Source organism: Pyrus communis, chromosome 11, assembly GCF_041283825.1.
Source record: "Pyrus communis isolate YQ-2024b chromosome 11, ASM4128382v1, whole genome shotgun sequence".
NCBI lineage: Eukaryota > Viridiplantae > Streptophyta > Magnoliopsida > Rosales > Rosaceae > Pyrus > Pyrus communis.
In genome coordinates, this window is record NC_142575.1 from 4,686,041 (window position 1) to 4,698,068 (window position 12,028).

Consider the following 12,028-nt stretch of genomic DNA (forward strand, 5'->3'; position numbering starts at 1 on the left):
ACAAATTTGTGCTGCAGGGCCACTCTCTGCTTTAACTATCACTAATCTAGGTCGTAACACTTCAGAACGCAATGTCTTGGTTCAGAAGCCTCATCCAAGTCTCAGTCACCACCGCCAGATCATCGGCCTGACCCAGAATTTCTGACCAGTTTTCCTACACTCTGCTCTCCCACTTCAGCACTGAGACGGCTCGCTCGAGTCCGACCAATGAGACTCCAGCTCCGGCTCCGACTCCAACCCATCAACAGCCGACCTTTTACTCAGGTCTGGGCCCCACGATGCCCGGTGACAAGCTGCGGGTGGTGGTCCTGGGCTCAGGCTGGGCCGGGTGCCGGTTCATGAAAGGTCTGGACACCGAGCAATATGACATCGTTTGTGTGTCGCAGAGGAACCACATGGTGTTTACACCGTTGCTGGCCTCCACCTGCGTCGGAACTTTGGAGTTCCGGTCTGTCGCCGAGCCCATTGCCAGGATCCAGCCCGCTATTTCGAGAGAAACCGGGTCGTATTTCTTCCTCTCCAATTGTATCGGCCTCAATCCCGATAAGCATGTGGCACGTCAATTTTTTTTTTTTTTTTTGTTCTTGGATAGTAAATGGTGACGTGGGTATTTTTAGATTTACTGGTTTAGTGACTTTGTGGGTAAAAGTTTGAATCTTTTGGGTAAAAATTTGGCAATGGGTAATTCTTACTTGATTGAACTTTTGCTTTTCTGTAGTGAAAAATGTGAATTAATTAATTAGCTTCTGTGTTGTTAATATTTGGTATAGCTTCTGTGTTGTTAATATTTGGTAAAAAGTTTGATTTATATTTTTTTTTCTTTCTGAAAGTGGCTTAATTTTAAGGTTTTAACTAATTACTTGATTTGAAGTGCTACAAAGATTTGAGTTTTTTTTTCGGTTTTGGTGGAGAGAATATTCAAAATGTTTGGATTTCAAGATTGCCTTACTTGCAAGAATGTTGGTTTTGGGAAATGAAGGTGAAATGCGAGACAGTGATTGATGGAGCTGAACCCTTGAAGCCATGGAAATTTGAAATTGCGTATGATAAGTTGGTAATTGCTTTGGGAGCAAGGCCAACAACTTTTGGCATACAAGGTGTACAAGAACATGCAATTTTTCTTCGGGAAGTCACTCATGCCCAGGAAATCCGTAGGAAGCTGCTCCTAAACTTGATGTTGTCGGATGTGCCTGGTATACTGCTTCAGTTAGATTTAATTACTTGAGAGCAACAATCACATGATATCAGATCTCATTGTGTATTTCATTTGATTTTGGTTTGGAGGTAGGTGTTTCAGAGGATGAGAAAAGTAGACTCCTACACTGTGTTGTTGTCGGAGGTGGTCCCACGGGAGTTGAGTTCAGCGGTGAACTTAGTGACTTTATTCAGAGAGATGTTCAGGAAAGATATGCTCATGTGAAAAATTATATTCATGTTACCTTGATTGAGGTTTGTCCATTAAATTCTCTCTGTGATTCAAGTTTCAACCATGTTGGAATACTCCTGCACATCTTATCTTTTGCAAAATTATTAGATATAAATGCAGTCCATGGAAAAACTTAAATCTGTAAACTGTTTATTGTAATGAGGAAGTAGATTTTCTCTATGACAACTGAGTAACGTTTTTGTCTTCATAGGTAAATGAGATATTATCATCATTTGACAATCAGCTGCGGCGCTATGTTACAAAACAGCTGACAACGGTAAGAGATATTTTATTCATAAAAGAACCTGTTGGCCTGTTATTAGTCAAATGAGATCATCTCTGAGAATCCTTCTTATGCACATAATGGCAACCTCAAATCGTTGCACCACCAGTAGTATTAAAAAACTAAGAGTGATTTCTCAGAGATTATCTCCCACAAACTACAGTTGTTGATTGCTAAAATTTATTCCCACTAATCTCTGGGTATGTTCATTGCTCATTTGATTGTTTCTCTCAGTCAGGAGTTCGTCTTGTCCTTGGAATTGTTAAGGATGTCAAGGATAAGAAAATAATTCTTAATGATGGCACAGAGGTTCCTTATGGTCTTTTGGTATGGTCTACCGGTGTTGGTCCATCACCTTTGGTGAACTCCTTGCCACTTCCAAAATCTCCTGGTGGAAGGTGATGCTTAAGTATGTTTCTAATGGAATGAGTTTGTTCCTCCTCTCAACTACTGAAGCGTCTAACAAATCTAAGCTTATGAGTTTTCATAAATTTTGGTACCTTCTGGTGAACATTTTACTTCACTTTTTGCCCCCAAAATTTCAGTTTATATTTTTCCATTTCCTCCTCTGCAAGGCAAATCTTTCATTTCAATATCATCTGTCATTGTCTGCTTTAAATCTTTTCATATCATAAGGTATGATTTGGTCCATGTTTCCCATTCTTGCTCCCTATTTTTACTACCCAAATTGTTAAGTAAGCTTTAGAATGACATATCCTGTTAGCTTATTTTTTTTTGACCCGTTTATCTAATTGCAGGATTGGGGTTGACGAGTGGCTGCGCGTTCCTGAGGCGCAGGATGTGTATGCAATTGGAGACTGTAGTGGTTTTGTTGGAAGTACAGGAAAACCAACCCTTCCAGCCTTGGCCCAGGTTAGGAATTGTTCGATTTTCTATTCTCATAGAGTCCCATGTGTTTAAAAGTCCATAAAATTTGTGTAGTGGTAGTATTTACTCTGACGGTTTAGCCAGCCGGCAAATGCACTGAAGTTCTTTGCTTTTAAAACGTGATTCTAGATTTTACAGTCTGCAGCTAAAGGGCAACTGAATCTTTATGCATATCTGTTTGAAATATTATAAGGTTGCAGAGAGGCAAGGAAAATATTTGGCCAATCTACTGAACAAAATTGGTAAAGCTGGTGGAGGGCGTGCGAATGCTGCAAGAGATTATAAATACAAGGAACCATTTGTGTACAAGCATTTAGGAAGCATGGCGACTCTTGGGAGATTCAGGGCTCTCGTGGACCTCAGACAGAGCAAGGTGAATTTCAAGCCACTTCAAAGCCGCTGGTCTCGCACTTTAAGCTTAAGATAACTCATCTTTGTAGCAATTTTTTTTGCAGGCGGGTAATGGCATATCTATGGCCGGGTTCTCTAGTTGGTTTATTTGGCGCGGCACGTATTTAACCCGAGTCATAAGCTGGAGGAACAGATTCTATGTGGTGATTAACTGGCTTACAACTTTAGTGTTTGGGCGTGATACAAGCAAAATCTAGATTTGACAAGGAAGCGAAGATACCTAGTAGCATGAATACTACTACTCGGTGATGCTGGCGGCAGAAGTGGGATCAAACTGCGGTGGCAATGATGATGTGGCGGCGGTGAGTGTTGTGATGGTTAACGGTTGGATTCAATGGATGGTAATGGTGGTAGAGGCGATTGAACCGCTCCCGTGAAAAAATAAACAAATGAAAGTTGAATAAAGTATAAGAGATGATGGAGGTATGATACGATTGCTATGTTTTGTGCCATATCAGTTGGTTTAGTTCAGTTTGTTGCTGCCCTTAATATCACTCTACTTGTGTGCATTTCTAAGAACATGTGCCTTCCGGTTTCGAACGAGGACATGTACCGTGTCTATTTATACGAATACGAATGTGATTCGGTTTCTTTTTTTATTTCGTTCTTGAACTGCAGCATTGTCGTCACATCGTATTATCGTATTGCTGTGTCAGTTGATGTTCTTTAGAAGTACATACAGTTACAACTCGAAACACTACTGAAATTTGTTCACATCGCAATTCTCTTGGCAATATAAGCACCATCTTCGGCTATTTCTTGATATGAAACGTAAACGGGCATCTCCCTTGGGCTCAGTTCGTTCTGTGTAACTCAAACAGATTTGGGCTTCATGGCCCATAACTAGCACATTGATGGCCAATTATGTCTATAGATTCGCATTTTCTTTGGACAATTATGTTGAAATATTATGAAATAATTCTGGTTTGCGGGGAGCTTGGAGATCAGTTAATTAAGAATTATGTGTTTGAAATCGGAATAAGAAGAAATTAGGTTATGGAGGAATCGGAGTGAGCATGAATAGAAAAAGTGACATTTTTAATTAAAGTCTAGACTATCTACTAGAAGTCGGAATATAAATCAGTTTGATTGCTGAAATACTCTTTGCACATAATAAACTTTGAAAAAATGATGGATGATTTCAGATTTGAGTGATTTTTGTAGAGATGATTTTTAAAGTAAAACTTAAAAGATGAACGGTTAGATCGTTGAAATATGATGTATATTAAACCATACAAAGAACCCTCAAATAATTTGAGATATTTATCAACAAAAGAGGATTGTGTTATTATATTATCCTTTTACTCTTATATTCTTTAAACACAATACAAATTGAAGAACAAGAGTACACTACTCTTAACTTTTTTTTTGTCGAACTAAGTTACTTTCATTAAATATAAGACATTAACAAGGAGAGAAGAGCTCAAAAGGCAGCCCAAAACCTAAATAGTAAATATAAGCCCATCAGGAAAAATCAAATACAATAGAAAGCCTAAAAAGACCCAACTCAGAATAACAAAAAACCCTAAAAATGAAAAGGAAACCAGCAGCCACCCCCAAGTCAGATGACGCGCCTCCATCGCAAGGCTGCTGCCACCACCAAGAGATTGAACCAAACGGAACAATTGGGTCAACAAAAAATGGGAGTGAGCGAACCATCCATGCCTCCATTGCTCTAACTAAATTGTCCAGCCTTAAATTTGTGTAATCATCCTTATTAATTAATGAAACCCTATTTGTCAACCAAAAGACGATGAAAAGATTACTTAGTCTTCTATCACACAAAAAAAATGATGAGCAATAATGTAATTTCATAGGTTCAAATTTTACTTTTTTTATTGAAGCTTCACCTGCCGACAGTGTTCTAAAAAAGGGCCTTGGCGTTGAACGGTCACCATCTGAGACGTTTTCTTGCAAATTGGGCAGAAAAAATCGGCTGGGCTCTAGGCGGGTTAGACGATGCTAAGTGGAGCTGGGCCTTTTTTTTTTTTTTTTTGAAATTAAAAAAAAAAAAAATCATATCTTTATTCTAACTTTCTAACTTCTAACTTCCCATGCCCTACAGCTACCTAATTTCAGAAACCAAGTCTCGTCGTCAGCCACTTCGTCTCTTCTTCCTCAACTACAGTGCACTCACACACTGCGACTTCAAGAGGTATTTTTGGGCCATCGTCGTCGATCGTCTCTCCCAGTTTCCACGGTCTCCACTCTTGCCAGTGTTGAAGGCTCTGCAACTCTTGCCGTCTCGAACTCTCATTGGATCTTCAACTCAACTCTCGCATCTGCATCGAAACTCTTATCTACGTCCGCATCTGAATATAGCCATGGTTGCTTTGCTAAAGGTTTATGGAAAAAGAACGAGAGAGAGAAAGAAAGAGAGATTTATGGGATTTTGTGTGGTTCTCGAGCTGAATTAAAGTGGGGAAAGAGTTGTGGGAAGAGTGATGTGGCTGTCCATTTGCCACGCCTATGTCATTTTTTGTCTATACCATCAGGAATAAGAAATTTATTTTTATATAAAGAAACAAGGTTGTTTATTAAATGAGAAGCAAACCTAATCTTGATCAAGAAAAGAAGCAAAACCCAATAATAATTAAAATATGTGGGCTGAGTAAATGTTATAAAATTAACATAAAAAGTCCTAAAATTTTACAAATATGCTCATATTTTATAATAATATATAATAAAGGAAAATGTTATTGGCATTCAAAAAATCTAGAATGAGAATTTTGAAGTGCAAATAATAATTCCATAATAAAATACATAAATCCGCCTAGGCGCTAGGCCCTTGTCCACCGCCCGACTAGCGTCTAGCGTTTTTTAGAACTTTACCTACATGTGATGTTAAAATACCTCTAATATTTAAAAAATAAAATAAAAACACTAAAAACAAAAACCTTCAACTTCGCCCATGTTCTCTCTCTCTCCCTCTCTCTTTTCATTTTCTAAAAAAATGTGTTCAGAAATGCTAATCTCTACTAATTAATAAAGCACTCATTGTCAACCAAAACTCTATGAGATTACCACTTTAACCCTCTAATTAAAAAAGAACATGAATAAGAAATATGGGGCAAAAATGTAATCTCACACCATCAAATTTTGCTTTTTTTCTTTCAAAACCTCACATACATGTAATCATAATGTATCTCTAGTTAAAAATAATAATAATAAAATTAAATTAAAAAAAAAACTTCCCACTCTCACATTCTCTATCACTCTCTTTCTCTATTCTTTTATTTCAAAAAAAAAAAAAAAAAATTCTCACACACTTTGAGTACGCCCATATGCTACTGTTAATAACTTCCATCACTTTCCTCTTTGAAGATAATACTACTGTTAATAACTTCCATCGCTTTCCTCTTTGGTCTTTGGCGCCTTTGTTGAAACTTCAACTGCAACGTTTCTACGGCGGTTTTTCAAATTTTTTTTTTAATATTAAATTAATTATAACCGTCGGATGGGAACTTGAGCTTGAATCTTTGAAGCCAGTGTGCCGCGCGAGTCTCCGCTTCAAGTCAACACTCGAAGTTTGACCTTCGCTCCAGTCCCCGGAACCCCAACTCCGACAGGCGAACGCGGCAATGCAATGACGTCGTCGTCGTCGTCGTCCTCCGTCTCGTCGGCACTAGACTCAATCAACACCTCGCTCGCCGAGCTCTGCGCCGATCACTACCGCCACTCTCCCTTCGACCTCCCCCGCCGCTTCTCCGGCTTTGCTGACCGCCTTCAGCTGTCACTCACCCACCTCACCCGCGCCACGCCATCGCTCGACTCCCTCCCTCCCTCCGCCCACACCGCCCTCAAGGGCATCGCCGCCGACCTCGCCTCCGCACTCGAAACTCTGTCGTTCTACAGAACCAAGGGCAAAATCTCCGTCCTCATCAACTGCCTCTCCCTCTGCTCCTCCCTCCGCGACCGCACAGTCGCCATCTCCGGCTGGCTCGCCCTCCTCGACGCTGCGGTTCAGGACCTCAACCTCTCCGATCTTCGCAAGAAGATCGCCGATCTCTCCAGAGACATGAAGCAAGCTCACTTCACAGTAAGTAGTGACCTCACTTCAGTTCATCTTCGATTCAAATTTTTGAACGCGAATTTTGAAAATTGGGGGTTTTGAATCGGATTTTAGGTTTCGGAGAAGGAAGAACGAGTTCATCACATTCTGCAGAAAGAAGGATTAGCAACTCAATCGAAGACCAGCAAAGCAGTGGAGAGCGCGATAATCATGGACTTAGCCCGAGGGCTAGGGATCGACGCTGAGAATCATGACGAGCTCTCGAAGCAGATCATGCTTCTCAAAAACGACGTCGCAGGGTCCAATTTGGAGTCGGAACGGCGGATTCTGTGGTCGTTGGAGAGGATTCTGAACAACTGGGCCGTGCAGCGTCCCAGTTTCTCGGCTTGGAAGAAGGGAATGGAGTTCGAAGACGACGTTCACATTCAGCCGTTTAAGAACTTTCTCTGTCCGCTGACGAAGGAGGTGATGCGGGACCCGGTAGTGCTCCAGTCGTCGCAGACGTACGAGCGGACCGCCATTAATTACTGGTTCGAGCGGTGTTTGGAAGACGGGCGTGACCCGACTTGTCCGGTCACGGGTCAAGTTCTCGAGTCGCTGGAGGTGAAGCCGAACATTGGATTGTCCGGAGCTATAGAGGAGTGGGTCAATAGGAATGTTGATATTGTGGTGAAAATTTCAGCTCAGCATCTGAGTAAAGAGCCTCCGGCGGTGGATTGTGTGGAGGGAGTGCTGGATAATGTGTATAACATCTCGGAGGAGTATCCGAATTGTCGGTATAGAGTTAGGAATGGTGGCATTCTTGTTCTTATTGTTAAGATGCTCAGGAACAGTTCCAAGAGTATCGGGACATATTTGAGGAGCAAAGCTCTAATGGTTTTGCTTAGCATGGCCAAGGATGAAGAAAGCAAGGTGGGTTTATCACTTTATCGCAGTTTTATTTGGGTTTTGTATCAAGTTATACTCTTCATGCCGAAGTTTTCACATTTTTCAATCAAGTTATACCCCTCGTGCTGTGGTTTTTGTATTTTTCAATCAAGTTACACTCTTCATGGTAAAGTTTTTGCTCTGTATGGTATTTGAAGTTTGAAATTGCAGTTTCTCGTGACAGTGTAGAACTTCCATTTCTTTTCCACAGTATGGCATAGTGATATTTGTTTCTAGTTGGCCCTTGTGGGTGTCTCAGATGTTTACTAATTTCTGATAGAATTTGTCAAACATTTTTAGAAAATCATGCTTCAAGAGGGTATCACTAGATTGGCCATACATAGTCTTACCGGGAGCTCGGAGAGAGAGAGAGAGTATGCTGTGAAACTTTTACTTGAGTTCTCTAGTGATGAAGCTTGTTGCATTAAAATTGCATCAGAGAAAGGCGCGCTGGTTCTTCTCTCAAGTATGGCAGGAAACCTCGAGCATCCTGGTTTATCCAAATTGGCTGAGGAGGTACTAAAGTGGATGGAGAAGGTGGAGGTTAATGTTCAGCATTTGGCTGCGGCAGGGAGATTCGAACCATTGCTTACTCGACTTTGTGAAGGTTTGTCTTGTACTAACTTTTGTTTTTCAATCTGAAAATCATTACATTGTCATGGATTACATTAATTTGGAAATTCAATTCAATTTTGCAAGTTTAAACAATGGTCTGCAGTGTATGGTGTGATTTTATTTTCACATGTTAGCATAGAATCTAAACTCTTTAAGGCAACAGGTTCCGATGGTGCCAAAATTGAAATGGCATCTTTGGTGGGAAGTATGACCTTGACAAATAGCAGCAAGGAACAAATAGCTAGGCGAAGTGCTAAAATACTGGTTGAGATGCTATCTAAGCCAGAAGGAAGAGCAGCAAGCTTGCAAGCGTTGTACAACTTGTCAAGTCTAGATGACAATGCAACCATCCTCGTTGATTCTGCTGTACTTCCCTCTCTTACAGCTATCCTTTTTATAAACCAGGATACTTCACCAGAACTCAAAGAATTGGCTGCAGCAACAATTGCAAATATAGTGTCAAATTCAGGGCACTGGGAATTGGCATATGCTGACAAGGAAGGGCATTCCATGCAGTCAGAAGCATTCATTTATGGTCTTTTGGGATCTTTACCACTTGCATCTCCTCAATGTCAAATTTCTATTCTCCACATCCTATATGGAATTGCATCGTCTCCACAGGCATCACGTAAGTTTTCATCACATAAGTAATAATTGAGCCATGCTTTCATATATACATATCTTGCTATATCAATCTCTAAGGAGTACCTCGTATAAATTGAACTTGCCTACATTTGTTTTATGTTCACTTCTCAGTAAGTTATAGCCTTTTAAGTCATTTTGCTTTATTTTTCCGGAAATTGAATCAGGAAAATTGTGGCTTTCTTTACCTTAGGAAATTGATGCAGTTCAAACGGAATCCTAATATGGCTAGTTATTGTATATATAGAAAGGCCAAATATATTATCGGAGCGTTGGTTTTTCATCAATGACATTATGAAAACAAAGATGATCTCCTTAATTGGCTTTCCAAGAATAAGTTAATAACCTAAAGTTTTGTGCCGCTGATATATTCATGTGTGAGATTGCCGATGCTAATTAATACATCTCAAATCGCAAAACCAGAATGTCCAGGAATATGCAATCCATTGCAGGGCAAAATATCTGCTGAGAAATGGTTTCTGTTTACATTTTTGGTTGTGAATTTTAGATGTTTCTGGCATAAGAATATCTCTCGTAAGCAAATGATGAAAGACAATTGCCAAATTGGCAAACTTTAACAGGAGACCCATGTTTTATTGTTTTTATTTGCAGAGTCGGTGGCTCGTCATATAAAATCTGGGGAAGGGATTAAAACCATTTTACCATTTCTTGAACACCCAGAAGTTGAACACAGGATTCATGCTTTTAGGCTTACAAGACTACTCTCAGAAAGGTGTGGTGAAGATATAGCTAACGAGCTAAGGCTTTCGAACAGGATTCCCCTGTTACAAGACAAACTATTAGACCACCAATCAATAGATAGTGAGAGATCTGATGCCGCATGCATACTTGCGAACCTTTCTCTTTCAGAAAATGAAGTGAAAACACTTCTTGGAGTTAGTTTTGTAAATTGGACAGTTACTACTCTTAAAAGCCAGCGCCAAGCTTCCAGCGGGAGGATTTCACGACCTGCATCAAACTTGTTGGAAGGTCTTCTTGGTCTTTTACTTCACATTACAAGGAAACCTGACCGGCAAACTCTTGGCACATTCAAAGAGCATAGCCTTATTACTATTTTCCACGATCATCTTATCTATCCGTCAAACCCAAGAGTGAGACAACTAGCTGCCCTTGGATTGAAAAACTTGTCGGAATATGGAGGGTTCCTAGCTGCTGCGGAATCAGAACCACGACCTCCCCATGGATTCTTTTCGTATTTGGTCTTCATGTGTGGAAGCTCTTCTGTAGAACTACCAAGGTGTCCAATACACAATGTTTCATGTGAAGAAGACAGTCAGTTGTGCTTGCTAAAGAGCAACTCCATCACAACCCTCGTTGATCTACTGAACGACGAGGACACCAGTGTTCGGATTGCTGCAGTGGAGGCACTGTCCACTCTTGTAATAGAAACTTCTAGCAGCTTCAAAAGAGCAGTTGACCAGCTCGAAGATTTGGGTGTGATTGAAGCTGTGATTAACCTTTTCAGGGCAGTTCGACCGGGCGAGCTTCAGGAGCGAACAACTTGGATCATAGAGAAAGTGTTGAGAGTCGAAAACCATAGACATTCACTAAACCAGGCTCTGGTTTGGGCATTGGTGGAAGCCTTCAAGCACGGCAATTCGAACACCAAGAGACAGGCTCAGGATGCTCTTACCCATCTGAAGCAGTTATCCGCGGTTAGTGGAATATCGTCGCGTCAAAGTCGGACACATGGGTAGTTTATGACGACATGGATGAAATTTTGTTGTCATTTTAGTTTTTACCAAGTCTCTCTTAGGGAGCTGTTATTAGTACTCCAAAAATCTCTGAGATGGAAATTTTTGGAATGCTAGAGATTTTTGGAGTGCTAATAACAGTTCCTTTATCTTAACTCGTAAATTACTTTATAGTTGTACTCGCAGTGTTTGTCTTTGTGTTCATTGTTGTAACTTGTAAGAAAGTAGAAGGGGATTGTGTTCTACATTGGGTTTACAAGTCATATCCCGTAAATTAATCTCAAGCTTGATTTTTCATCTTCAAATTAAATTGAAGCTTCTTAAGTCCATAAAAGTGTGTTAGGATCAGTCACACAGGTGCGCATTGAAACAAGCGTGAATATCTATGATAAGTAAAAACGTGTAATTGTGATTGATCCTAGCACTTACATCAACTCACATGGGTAGGTGTTTGCGACTAATGCTAACATTTTCCTAAAACTAAGCAACAAAGCAACCAAAAAGAAAATAACCAAAGCTTGCTTGCCGCCTCTGTTGAAAAGTCAGTATTTTCCACTAAATAAAAACTTGGCCACCATAAAAGGAGAAATTCCAATAGTGAGAATTCCATTTAAGGAAGAGTGATGTTATTCCCATCTCAATATCTTATTTTCTCACATACCTTTTAATGAATTTTTTAATTACAAATTGTCCATTTACAAAAAGATTGATAAGGACATTAATTATCTTGTTTTGCTTAATTTAAAATAAAAAAAAAATTGGTTGGGGCTGTTGGGCATGGGAGACAATTTGTCTACCTTAAACCCTAACTCATATTTTCATCTCCTTTTATTCAGAGAAAGTAAAAAAATAGCAATGGACTTAGAAGATGACCTTTTCATTGAACAAGTAGAAGATGACGCTTTTACGGAAGAGGTAGAAGATTATGTTTCCATTGAAAAGGTAGAAGAATAATTTGTGAGTAGGTCATTTGAATTTGTCCATTGTATCTTTAAATTCATCGTTGTCGAATTCTTTTGAATTTGGATACCTCTGTAGTTTCCATTTGAATTTGCAGACCTTAGTGGTTTTCATTTACGCGGTTAGTGGAATATCGTCGCATCAAAGTC

General features: G+C 40.0%; 2 protein-coding genes across 3 annotated transcripts; both read left to right on the forward strand.

Moving 5' to 3' along the window:
* The first annotated feature begins 63 nt into the window (after positions 1 to 63).
* LOC137741579 (internal alternative NAD(P)H-ubiquinone oxidoreductase A2, mitochondrial) lies at positions 64 to 3,605 on the forward strand. The gene is made up of 8 exons (XM_088679359.1): positions 64 to 554; positions 980 to 1,193; positions 1,289 to 1,449; positions 1,638 to 1,703; positions 1,944 to 2,107; positions 2,468 to 2,582; positions 2,791 to 2,970; positions 3,053 to 3,605. Exons 1-8 carry the CDS (start codon positions 279 to 281, stop codon positions 3,203 to 3,205), a joined length of 1,329 nt encoding a protein of 442 aa, XP_088535485.1. The 5' UTR covers positions 64 to 278; the 3' UTR covers positions 3,206 to 3,605.
* A 2,854-nt stretch (positions 3,606 to 6,459) lies between these two features.
* On the forward strand, positions 6,460 to 11,338 carry LOC137741578 (U-box domain-containing protein 44). Of its 2 annotated transcripts, XR_015953166.1 has the most exons (6): positions 6,460 to 7,047; positions 7,135 to 7,932; positions 8,248 to 8,554; positions 8,726 to 9,190; positions 9,817 to 11,178; positions 11,245 to 11,338. XR_015953166.1 is itself a non-coding variant. In XM_068481272.2 (5 exons), the coding sequence occupies exons 1-5, from the start codon at positions 6,595 to 6,597 to the stop codon at positions 10,920 to 10,922; spliced, it is 3,129 nt and encodes a 1,042-aa protein (XP_068337373.2). In that variant the 5' UTR covers positions 6,460 to 6,594; the 3' UTR covers positions 10,923 to 11,229. The 2 variants fall into 2 exon arrangements, 1 of the variants encoding a protein (XP_068337373.2); XM_068481272.2 differs by lacking the exon at positions 11,245 to 11,338 and having other exon boundaries at positions 9,817 to 11,229.
* The last annotated feature ends 690 nt before the right edge of the window (positions 11,339 to 12,028 follow it).

Coding starts and splice junctions, on each gene's coding strand:
- LOC137741579 (XM_088679359.1), top strand. CDS start 279: ATGCCCGGTGACAAGCTGCGGGTGGTGGTCCTGGGCTCAGGCTGGGCC. Junction 1,194..1,288: donor GATGTTGTCGGATGTGCCTG/GTATACTGCTTC, acceptor GTTTGGAGGTAG/GTGTTTCAGAGGATGAGAAA. Junction 1,704..1,943: donor TTACAAAACAGCTGACAACG/GTAAGAGATATT, acceptor TGTTTCTCTCAG/TCAGGAGTTCGTCTTGTCCT.
- LOC137741578 (XM_068481272.2), top strand. CDS start 6,595: ATGACGTCGTCGTCGTCGTCGTCCTCCGTCTCGTCGGCACTAGACTCA. Junction 7,933..8,247: donor CCAAGGATGAAGAAAGCAAG/GTGGGTTTATCA, acceptor AAACATTTTTAG/AAAATCATGCTTCAAGAGGG. Junction 9,191..9,816: donor ATCGTCTCCACAGGCATCAC/GTAAGTTTTCAT, acceptor TTTTATTTGCAG/AGTCGGTGGCTCGTCATATA.